Source organism: Acomys minous, assembly GCF_964271855.1.
Source record: "Acomys minous genome assembly, chromosome: 15".
Lineage (NCBI taxonomy): Eukaryota > Metazoa > Chordata > Mammalia > Rodentia > Muridae > Acomys > Acomys minous.
The window spans coordinates 81,250,409-81,263,263 of NC_140497.1; the positions used below are offsets into that span (position 1 = coordinate 81,250,409).

Genomic DNA, 12,855 nt, shown 5'->3' on the forward strand with positions numbered 1-12,855 from the left:
TGGAAAACTTTTAAACCCTTAACATTTTTGTTTGCATCAATAAACGTTGTTCTCTAAAGTTTTTATACGTGAATATAGTGTATCGTGGCTAATCTTCTACCACTCTGTTTTATTTCCCTTTTTCCTTAAAAAAAATCTACTTTTTATATTTAGTTCTTGGTTTTGGTCCAAAGAGTAAAATCATATTAACTTCTCCTTCCTGTCTTCCCTCAAGACCCTTCCATGTCCTTCTCCACTATCAAGTCGATAGCCTCTTCTTCTTTAATTATTACTGTTGCGTACACAAATATATAAGTCCTGTCAGTGTGGACTGCATGTCATGCTGACTCTTAACTAACATATATGTATGGATGTGTGTGCATTTTTGTGTTAATACACTTTATTGATCTTCTTTTCCTTAGCCCTTTTCTTAACTTTCAATATATGTATTCTTTGTGATTGTGTTCTAGCTTCATTTCTGTTTACTGTGATAAAATTTCTTGAAAAAGAGCAACATGGTGGGGGATGGAGGTTTGTTTCAGTTTAAAATTTCAGGTTATAGTTCATCAATTATATACGTCCTCCAGTGTTGTGGATACACTTTCACAAGTTTGATTGCTTCTTATGTTTTCTAAAAAAAAAAAAAATTAAAAATTAGTTACTTGGGCAAAAGTTTCCACTGCAAAGGCCAAGAATGCTCAGAGGCTTTATGGTTTGTGAACAAGGAGAGTTTGCAGATGATAGCAACCCAAGGACAGCTGCCCCAAGTGGACAGAGCCTAGTACCATAAAAACACAGATAGGAAAGGGTTAACTCGAACTCCCTTCTTCCCCCACTATGGAAGTGAATCAAATCAGATCCAAGTCAGGTCCTTATTAAGCAGAGAAAACGCCCTGGCACGGATGTCTGTAGATGTCCATTTAGCTACAAAGGGAATACTGTACTCATGAAGGAGCCCTGGACGGTGGCCAGCTCTCCAGCTTTGCTCCAAGGCAGCATCCCTCAAGGGCATTTAACTCAGCTGAAGCCAGGCAACCTCACAGCTTTTGATAAATGACTCCTCCACATACCTCCTACTTACCTGTTTTCACTTAAAGAAGACAATTTTAATAATGTCAAGGAAAATACTGTCATGAAATCTCAACAACATGGCTATCCAAACAAGAACCTAACATATCCAGCATCAGCTGACATCACAACGTAGATGTGGAAATCTCCTGAGAGGGGGAGAATTTTGATCTTCCCCAAGAATGAATACCCTCATTGGTTATCTAATAGCAAGTGGTCACCCTTAGAACACGTACAAGCTCATAATTCTGAAGGATTCAACAGTTTGCATTTATATTTATTCAATCATTTATTTTAACAACAATCTTAAAGAAGAGGAGACCACAGATTTAGAGTAAAAAGAGCTATTGAGTGAGCAGAGAAATGATGTGATTATATTCTAATTAAATATTTTAAAATTTAAAAGAAAGTAGTTTTAAATTAATTTGCATATATACTAAATTATAATAGCACAGGATCATGTATAGAGAATAATAAGATTGGAGAAGAGGGAAAGATCAAATTTTCAACACTTTTTTTCTTCTTTAATTAAAGAAATGTATTTATTTTATCTTCTGTGCATGAATGTTTTGCCTGCATACATGTATGTACGTGCCTGGTGCTGTAGACAACAGAAGAGGGTGACAAATCTCCTTGAAACCAGGTTACAGATTGTTGTGAGCAGCCATAGGGGTGCTGGAAATGTCACCCATGGCATTTACAACCCGGTACTTGCTCTTAACCACTGAGCTATGTCTCCAGCAATTAGAATTAGAATTTAAGCTCTTAAACACAAGCTTCTTGGTGTATTTTTATCTGATTACATTTAGTTACACATTTATTTGGTTATAGTTGTGAGTTATGATGCATATTTCAGAAAACTATGCAGGCTTCCTTGCATCCTTTCCCTCACATGTGACAAAACTATAGTACAATATCACACTCATGATATTAACATCTGCACCAGGCAAAACACAGAACAGATCCATCAGCACAAGATCACTATTGTTGCCTTTTATGGCCACATTAACTTCCTTCCTTTTTCAGGACTTGATGACAAAGAACCTCTAGACCATTTGTCACTTTGTCACTGTAGTCCCTTGGGCTTTGTATATGCTAACTGAAAATGTTATCTAGATTATAAATAGTCACCCCAGATAATGTGGTGCTTCCAATGAGGTGCTTTCTGAGCAAGCTTCATGAACTGAGTTTGATTCTGGATCCCTTCTAACATTAGGAGCAGAGAACTGACCACCAAACTTGTCCTATGAGATACCCACATGCACTGATGATGATAACGATGATGGTGGTGGTGGTGGTGGTGGTGGTGGTGATGATGATAATAGTAATGATAATAAGAACAGTAAAAAGTCAACAACAATGCTTTGGTAGATCAAATGCACACGTTTTCAAGTTGTAAAGTATAGCAACATAACAATAATGCATTGTGGTTCTCAAAGTGTTAGAAGACTATTGGCATGCTTTTAAGTGTTATTTTATTCTGAGTTACTCAAATCTCTTTCTTCCTTCTTCATCCCGTCCCTTCCAACACTCCAATACCAGGTAGGAGAGAAAGAAGGTTAATAGGGATAGGGGGCATAGTTTTCCTTAGCAGCTTCCTGCTCTTTAGGGTTGTCAGGTTCCTTAGAGCAAGTCCAATCTTTGTTTCGGTGTATCTCCAACTTCCTTTCGTCCAACTGCATCAACAGCAAACAGGAGCATCAGGAGGAAACACCAGCAACCTTATTCTTTCTCAGAACCCCCAGTCTCTCAGTCCAACTTTTATCCCCCTAGCAAAGACCATGCCCCCATAAAAGGTAGATCTCAGCTGACCAACGGCATTTGTCGTCTCAGGAGACAGTTACCAGCTGTGGACAAACTGGAGCAGCCCCCATATCCCACACCTTGGATTAAAACAAAAACATGTTTACATAAAACCCAAAACTTCCACAACAGAAGACCTGAAGGTACTCATATTAAGGACTATTCACACTGCAACTTGATGGACAGGCTCATTACTCTGAATTGGCCATGTGTATACATTTAAACATGACGTGTAGGTCAATAAATGTGCTCAAATATGAAACAAAGAATGAACGAAACATTTCAAACTAACTGGTGGTTAAAAAGCACACTAGTGGATGATCCAAGATGGCGGCACCAACACACATGGTATCTGATCTGCAGGGCAGAGACTAGGGACCCAGCTGAGAGCTACAGACCGCAAGACCTGGAAAGCCCTAGGTGAGAGAATTCCATACAGTGCAGAGCACAGGAAGGTCCGGCCTCGGGCCATCCAACTGGCTGACAGAGGAAAGGTGACCAGTCCCCAGAGTCTGGACCAGTACCCACCTGTGAGCTGCAGCCGAACTCTATATCACGGACTCATTACCTGGGACTTAACTGTGGTCAGTGAAGCACCAGAGTCTGGAGATGCTGGCCTGGGGAAAACTCAGGAAAATGGGGATCTGACCTAAGACTACCCCACCAACCCACAAAAGCCCCAGGAGCCAGAGACTATCAATATCAAAAGCCCAGTGCAGCCTGGCGTGTGCCGTTCAATAGCTGCACTCTTTCTCTCTCCCTCTCTGACTGATCTGTGGGCCACACAGAAACAGTGTCAGTGTCTGCTGTCCCAGGGGGAGCTGAGAGTGTGGAACTGGGATGGATCTGACCTCAGATAATCCCATCAATCCACAGAGGGACCCCGGGCCCACACGGGGGCCCAGGTAGCTGTGAACAGCTCCATAGCTGCACTCTCAGGTTGACTGATCTAAGGCTGCACAGTCTAAATGGATTGGGCAGAAGCCTAGCCAGCTGCCACAGCCTAGCAGAGGCTCCCACACTCTCAGAGGCACTGAGCCAGCCGGAGGGGATCAGGCAGAAACCTAGCTAGATGCCCCAACCCAGGGAGCCATTCCCACAAGCTAAGGTGGAGTGTAGCCAGCAACCACAACCCAGCAGAAGTTTCCACACACTCAGGTGGCACTGAATCAGCCTGAAAGGATTGTGCAGAAGCCTAGCTAACCTCCACAAGCCAGAGGGAGGTATCTTGGACAGATCAGGCAGAAGCTTAGCCAACTTCAACAAGCCAGCAGGGGTTCTGGCACTCTAGGGTGAACTGAGCCTAGGCCCCCAAAACTGCAGTGCCTAAGGGCAGGATTTTCAAAGCTCAGCTGAAGACTGGGTAACCGGCCTTATCTACACTACCTTGAACTGATCCTTGGGCTGCAGAGCATCAGCACCTGCCCCTGCTGACCCAGTAGGGAGTCCAGGTTGTGGAGCAAAGTCCCCTGGAGCTGAAACCATACCACCTGCCTAACCCAGAGTAGGGTTACCTGATCCCCACAGGTGAGGACTCTCAACCTATAGACACTCACCAATGAACTGATCTCAATGACAAGTGAAGGACCCCAGAAACTACCTCCCAATATCATAGACAGTAAGATGACTAAAGGCCAGCATAAAAATACAAACCCAAAACCCAAAACCCAAAACAATATGGCATTTCCAGATCCTAGCTATCCCAAAGAAATCAATCGTGAGAACTCAAACACAAATGAGGCACAAGAAAATGACCTCAAATACTTAGTAATGAAGACAACGGAGGAAATAAATAAAATCTGTAAACAAATGCAGGAACATGCAGGCAAACAGATGGAAGACATTAAAGAGGCCTATAAAGAGGCACTGGAAGAAATTCAGGAAAATACAAAGAATCAGATGAAGGAAACCAATATAACAGTTCAAGATCTGAAGATGAAAATGGAAACAATGATAAAAGCACACACAGAAGAAAGCCGGGAATGAGAGAACTTAGAAAAGAAAGCAGGCAATACAGAGATAAGCGTCTCTAACAAAATTCAAGAAATGGAGGAAAGAATCTCAGGTGTAGAGGATACAATTCTAGAACTTGATGCAGCCATCAAGGAAAATGTTATTTCTGAAAAATCCCTGACATAAAGCATCCAAGAAATCAAGGACACCATGAAAAGATGAAACCTAAAGACAATAGGCATTAAGGAAAGAGAAGATGCCTGGCTCCAAGGCCCAGAAAATATTTTCAGCAATATCATAGAAGAAAATTCCTCCAATTTAAAGAAGGAGATGCACATAAACATACAAGAGGCATACAGAACACCAAATAGACTAGACCAGGAAAGAAAAACCTTCCCACTACATAATAATCAAAACACAAAATATACAGGAAAAAGGAAAATATTAAAAGCAGCAAGGGAAGAAGGTCAAGTAACATATAATGGCAAACATATCAGTATCTGATTTACACCTGACTTCTCAGCAGAGACCATAAGAACCAGAAGGGCCTGGACAGAGGTCCTGCAAACCCTACGAAACCACAGATGTAAGTCCAGGATACTATACCTAGCAAAACTTTCAATAACCATTGATGGAGAAAACAAGATATTCCATGACAAAAACAAACAAATAGTACCTATCCACAAATCCAGACCTACAGGAGTTAGTAGAAGGAAACTCCAACCCAAAGTAACAAACTACAACCAAAATAACACAGGAAATAGATAACTTTACTGTTGTAGAACATAACCAAACACTCTACTGCAACCAACATCAAAATCAAGGAACTTAACAGTCACTGGTCATTAATATTTCTCAATATCAATGGCCTCAATTCGCCAATAAAAAGACACAGACTAACTGAATGGATGCATAAACAATACTCAACATTTCTATGCAATCAAGAAACACATCTCAGGCACAAGGATAGACATTAACTCAGGGTCAAAGGCTAGAAAAAGGTATTCCAAGCAAATGGACACAAGAAGCAAGCTGGTGTAGCCATTTTAATATCAAATAAATAAACTTTCAACCAAAAATTAATTAAAGAAATGAGGAAGGACACTTTATACTCATTAAAGGTAAAGTCAACCAAGATGGCATCACAATTCTGAACATCTATGCCTCCAATACAAGTGTACCCACCTATTAAAAGAAATATTAACAAAGCTTAAACCATACATCGATTCCAACACATTAATAGTGGGAATTTTCAACATCCCACTTCCACCAAAGGATAGGTCATTGAAACAGAAACTAAACCGAGAAATAATGACACTAACCAATGTCATGAATCAAATGGATCTAACAGATATCTAGAGAACTTTTCACCCAAACACAAAAGTTTATACCTTCTTCTCAGCACCTCATAGAACCTTCTCCAAAATTGATCATATAGCAGGTCACAAAGCAGATACAAGAAGACTGAAATAATATCTTGTATCCTATCTGATCACTATGGACTAAAGCTGGGCTTCAACAACAACAGAAATAACAAAAAGCCTACACACATAGAAAACAAACAACTCTCGACTTAATGACAACTGTGTCAGAGAAGAAATAAAGAAAAAAATTAAGATCTTCCTAAAATTCAATGAAAATGAAGGAACAACATACCCAAATTCATGGTACACATTGAAAGCAGTGCTAAGAGGAAAATTCATAGCACTAAGTGCCTTCATAAAGAAATTGAAAACCTTTCATACTGGCAACTTAATGACACATCTGAAAACCCTAGAAAAAAAGAAACAGAAAAACCCAAGAAGAATAAATGGTTGGAAATAAACAAACTCAGGACTGAAATCAATAAATTAAAAACAAAGAACAATTCAAAGAATCAACAAAACCAGGAGCTGGTTCTTTGAGAAAATCAACAAGATAAACAAACCACTAGCCAAAGTAACTAAAAAGCAGAGAGACACTATCTAAATCAACAAAATCAGAAATAAAAACTGAAGAAATACAAAGAATCAGAGGTCCTACTTCAAAGGCTTATATGAGACAAAATTTGAAAATCTAAGGGAAATAGATAATTTTCTTGATTCATTCCACTTACCAAAGTTGAATCAAGATCAGATAAACAAATTAAATAGTCCTATTTCTCCTACAGAAATAGAAACGTCATTAAAAGTCTTCCAAGGGGGAGAAAACCCAAAAAACTCAGAGACAGATCATTTCAGTGCAGAATTGTACCAGACTTTCAAAGACGATCTAATACCAATATTCTTCAAGCCACTCCATAAAATAGAAATGGCTGGAACATTACCAAACTCATTCTATGAGGTCACAGTCACTTTGATACCTACACCTCACAAAGACCCAACAAAGAAAGAGAATTTCAGACCAATTCCTTGTATACACTGATGCAAAAATACTAAAAAACAAACAAACAAACAAACAAACAAAAAACCTGCAAACCTGCAAACCTTATCCAAGTACAAATCAAAGATATTATTCACCATGACCAAGTAGGCTTCATTCCGGTATGCAGGGATGGTTCATTATATGGAAATCCATGAATGTAATCTACCATAAAAACAAACTGAAAGAAAAAAAAACACATGATCATCTCGTTAGATGCTGAAAAGGCATTTGACAAAATCCGACACCATTCATGTTTGAAGTTTTGGAGAGATCGGGAATACAAGGCACATACCTAAACATAATAAAGGCTATATACAGCAAGCCAATAGTCAACATCTAATTAAATGGGGAGAAACTCAAGGAAATCTCTCTAAAATCAGGGACCAGACAAGGCAGCCCACTTTCTCCCTATCTCTTCGATATAGTTCTTGAAGTTCTAGCTAGAGCAATAAGACAACAAAAGGAGATCAAGTGGATCCAAATGGGAAAGAAGGAAGTAAAATTACCCCTATTCACAGATGATATAATAGTGAACATAAGTGACCCCCAAAATTCCACCAGGGAACTCCTACAGTTGACAAACACCTTCAGCAAAGTGGCAGGATACAAAATTAACTAAAAAAAAATCAGTAGCCTCCCTGTATACAAATGAAAACTATGCTGAGAAAGAAATTACGGAAACTACACCCTTCACAATAGCTGCAAGCAATATAAAATATCTAGGAGTAACTCTAACCAAGCAAGTGAAAGACTTGTTTGAAAAAAAACTTCAAATCTCTGAAGAAGGAGATTGAAGATGACATCAGAAGATGGAAAGATCTCCCTTATTCATAGATTGGGAGAATTAAGATAGTAAAAATGGCCATTTTACCAAAAGTAATTTACAGATTCAATGCATTCCCTACCAGAATACCTACACAAGTTTAAAAGACATTAAAAGATCAATTCTCAACTTCATATGGAAAAACAAAAAACCAAGAATAGCTAAAACAATCCTGTACAATAAAAGATTCTACAGAGGAATCTCCATCCCTGATCTCAGGCTGTACTATAGAGCAAAAGTAATGAGAACAGCATGGTACTGACATATCAATAGTCAGGTTGATCAATGGAATCAAATCAAAGACCCATAAATAAATCCACACACATATGGACACTTGATTTTTGACAGAGAAGCCAAATCTATTCAATGAAAAAAGGATAGCATCTTCAACAAATGGTGCTGGTCTAACTAGATGTCTACATGTAGAAAAATGCAAGTAGGTCCATATTTATCACCATGCACAAAATTCAAGGCCAAGTGGATTAAAGACCTCAACATAAAACCAGACACACTAAATCTGTCAGAAGAAAAAGTGGGAAAGAGCCTGGAACACATTGGCGCAGGAGACAACTTCCTGAACAGAACTCCAACAGCCCAGGCCTTAAGGTCAACAATTAGTAAATGGGACCTCATGAGGCTGAGAAGCTTCTGTAAGGCAGGAGACACTGTCAACAGAACAAAGCAACAGCCTACAGACTGGGAAAAGATCTTCACCAACCCTACATCTGACAAAGGTCTAATATCCAAAATATATAAAGAGCTCAAGAAATTAAACACCACCAAACCAAATAACCCAATTAAGGAATAGGCCTCAGTGCCAACCAAGGACAATATGTGCAGTCATCATCAAACCTCTACCCAGACCTAGCCAAGGGACAGGACATTCTCCACAGTTAAGTGGAGACTGGGGACTGACTTTTACACAAACTTTGGTGCCCCATATTTGGCCATGTCCCCTTGATGGGGAGGCCTGATGGCACTCGAAGGAAGGATAGCAGACTACCAAGAAGAAACTTGATACCCTAGCATCATATTCAAGGGGAGGAGGTCCCCCTCAGTCACAGTCATAGGGAAGGGGAATGGGGTGAAAGCGGGAGGGAGGGAGGAATGGGAGGATGCACGGGATGGGATAGCAATCGAGATGTAATATGAATGATTTTATTTTTCAATAAAAAAAAAGACAGAAAGAAAGAAAGAAAGAAAGAAAGAAAGAAAGAAAGAAAGAAAGAAAGAAAGAAAGAAAGAAAAAGAAATGGGCCTCCGAGGGAGGAATGGGAGGATACAAGTGATGGGATAACAATTGAGTTGTAATCTGAATACATTAATAAAATTTTAAAAAAAGTTTTAAGATGTTCAAACATCATTTTGCTTAATAAAATACTGTTCTATTGGCAGAGCATGAGGAACATTCAGTGCACTCAACCTTCAATGAGACTTTAATGGGAGATATATGTGATTGTATATTTTTCCAACCCATGGTCTGTGCAGTGGCTCTTGTGAATGATGGACTCTGGGGAGATAATGATGTATTAACGTGGGTTTATCACTTGTAACAAATGCACGGCTTTGGCGAAGAACATTGATAACGGGGGAAGTTGGGTATATGTGGTTATATGGAAAAATCTGTTTACAATCTACTCAGCTTTGTTGTGAAACTAAAACTGATCTAAAAAGAAAACTTATTTTAGGAAATTTAAAAAAAGAAAGAAAGAAGTGGGCCTCAGAATTAAACAGAGAATTCTCAACAGAGGAATATTGAATGGATGAGAAACACTTAAATAAATGTTCACTGTCCTTAATCATCAGAGAAATACAAATCAAACTGACTTATACTCATCAGAATGGCTATGATAAAAAAAACTCAAGTGACAGCACATTCTGGCAAGGATGTGGAGAAAGGGAAATACTCCTTCATTGCTGGTGGGAGTGCAAACGTGTACAACCACTTTGGAAATCAATCTGGTGCTTTCACAGAAAACTGGGAATAGGGCTACCTCAAGACCCAGCTACTCCAGTCCTTGGAATTTACCCAAAAGATGCTCCACCACACAACAAGGACATATGCTCAACCATGTTCATAGCAGCCTTATTCATAATAGCCAGAACCTGAAAACAACCTAGATGTCCCTCAGCCGAAGAGTGGATAAAGAAACTGTGGTATATTTACACTATAGAATACTACTCAGCTATTAAAAACAAGGAAATCCTGAAATTTGCAGGCAAATGGATGGAACTAGAAATGATCATCCTGAGTAAGTTAACCCAGACCCAGAAAGATACACGTGGTATATACTCACTTATAATTGGACACTAGCACAACAGAGACGTCCCCTAAAAGTCTTCACTTAGTAGGAATTGGAATAGATACTGGGACTTCCTACTGGGACTCCAGGTAAGAGGCTTAAGGGAGAATGAGGAAGTAGAAGGATCCAGAGGGCCCTAGGAACTTACAAGAAGACCATTAAGGATGGCGGATCTGGACCCGGGGGGTGGTGGGGGTCTGCTCAAACTACTGTACCAACCAAGGACAATGCATTCAGTAAACCTAGAACCCCTATCCAGATCTAGCCAATGGGCAGCACATTCTTCACAGTCATGTGAAGAGCAGGGACTGACTCTGACATGAACTCTGGTGCCCTCTATTTAACCACTTCCTCTTGGTGAGGAGACCTGGTGGCACTGAGAGGAAGAGTAAGCAGGCTACCAGGATGAGCCCTGATAGGCTGTTTTCATATGGTGGGGGAGGAGATCCCCTTCTGTCACAGACCTAGGGGAGGGGAATAGTGTGAAAGAGGGAGGGAGGGGGAATGGAAACATACAAGTGAGGGGATAACAATTGAGATGTAATCTGAATAAATTACTTAAATAAAAAAAATTTAAAAGCACACTAGTATACAAAGTCCACACTATCAAGAGACAATTGAGATGGTGCCATGCAGAGGAGAGCAGGCCCAAAAGACAAATTTCACCCTTTGAATTTTCTGCAGCTACAGTGAATAAAACTGCATTATTTGCCAAGCCCTGTTTTTGCCCCCTACGGCCGCACTTGTTTATACGGTAGCAAAATAAAACAAAAATAAATATTACTGTATAGAATATGTGTCACATATGGAGAAATTATATAGAAGTGTTGTTAACCCATATACTTCTAGTCTTGTGTTTGTAATACCTTTGGGAAGCCAAGACTACTATAGAGGAAAAAAAATTGTTGCGTAACAGAGAGAACGAACACCTTAGTAATGTGTCTTGCAACATAATCATGCATACATTATCATGTAGACAGAATGAATGAGATTAATGGCAACTCCAGGGAATGTTATTATAAGATCTATTTTATTTTTATTTAAGCATATGTCAGGGTACATGTTGTTTGGCTTAGGTATTCCAAAAAGGTCAAAAGAAGGTGGTGCAGACCTGAATTTGCAGGTAGTCATAAACTGTCAACATGAGTCCTGGGAACTAAAATTTTGATCCTCTGGAGAGCAGGATCTTTTACCTTTAAACCACCTCTCCAGACCCTCCACAAATATTTAGATACCTTATCCCTTTATGACAGACCCTCCACAAATATTTAGATACCTTATCCCTTTATGATCTGAAGACAGAGCCCCAATCTCTGGCTCAGTAGTCTCACCCTCTGAAATCTTGGGTACATCCTCAGCCCAGTCCAATGGGACACTTTACATTTTTTTTTCTTCCTAAGAGTCTTTCCAGGGCTTTCTTCATGTCCTTGTTCCTTAGACTATAAATGAAAGGGTTCAGCATGGGCGTGACCACAGTGTACATCACTGAGGCTCTTGCGGCAGAGTGTGAGCTTTGGATCACAGCAGAACTGAGATACACTCCTAGGCCTGTGCTATAAAATAGGGAGACAATGGAAAGGTGAGAGGCACATGTAGAAAATGCCTTGTACTTTGCCTGAACTGAAGAGATAGCACGGATGGAGGAGACTATCTTGACATAAGAGTAAAGGATACCACTGAGGGAAGTGGCTGCCAATAGCACAGGTACAAGATGCATGACGAGATGGTTTGGAAAGCTGTCTGAGCAGGTGAGTTGGGACAGCTGATTAAGTTCACAGAAGAAGTGGGGGATCTCCACGTCTGTGCAGAAGGTCAGCTGTAGCACAGTTAAGCTCTGTAACAGGGCATGTAGGATACTGACAACCCAAGACAGCAAAACCAGCAGCACACAGAGCCTGGGGTTCACAATGACTGTGTAATGTAGGGGGTGGCAGATCGCCACATATCGGTCATAGGCCATCACAGCCAGGAGAAAGTTGTCCAATTCTGCAAAAACCAAGAAGACACACATCTGGATAACGCAGCCTGCATAGCTGATGGCCTTGCTCTGGGTCTGTATATTTACCAGCATCTTCGGAACTGTGGTGGAGGTGAAAGAGATGTCCACAAAGGACAAGTTAGAAAGGAAGAAGTACATGGGTGTGTGCAGGTGAGGCTGCCAGATGATGGCCACAATGATGAGCAGGTTCCCCAGCACTGTGACCAAGTACATGGACAGGAACAATGCAAAAATGAGGAATTGAACGTCTGGGTTTTCGGAAAATCCAAGAAGAAAAAAAAATTGAAATTCTTCTTGTGCTGTTCCCCAATTCCATGAGTCGGATGTATCTATGGGAGAAAATAAAGGCATCATGACACTTATTCTCACATTACTGATATTGATGATATGGTACGTGACATATTTTCAAAAATCTTAGCTTCTGAATTGTTTCCATGGAACTGGTCCTCTTAGGGAGTCCCTGATGCTAATTTTGATAGACATTTCTTTCACTCTCTGACCCTTCCCATTAAAAGTCACGTTTT

General features: G+C 40.1%; 1 protein-coding gene across 1 annotated transcript in view; it reads right to left on the reverse strand.

The window, feature by feature from the left end:
• LOC311584198 (olfactory receptor 7E24-like) overlaps window positions 1-12,647 on the reverse strand; it is a gene marked incomplete at both ends in the record, with an annotated part of 24,079 nt that extends 11,432 nt beyond the window's left edge. The window contains 2 exon segments of the mRNA XM_084758299.1: window positions 11,714-12,613; window positions 12,615-12,647. Coding sequence (XP_084614425.1) covers window positions 11,714-12,613; window positions 12,615-12,647 — 933 coding nt within the window.
• Between the last annotated feature and the right edge of the window lie 208 nt (window positions 12,648-12,855).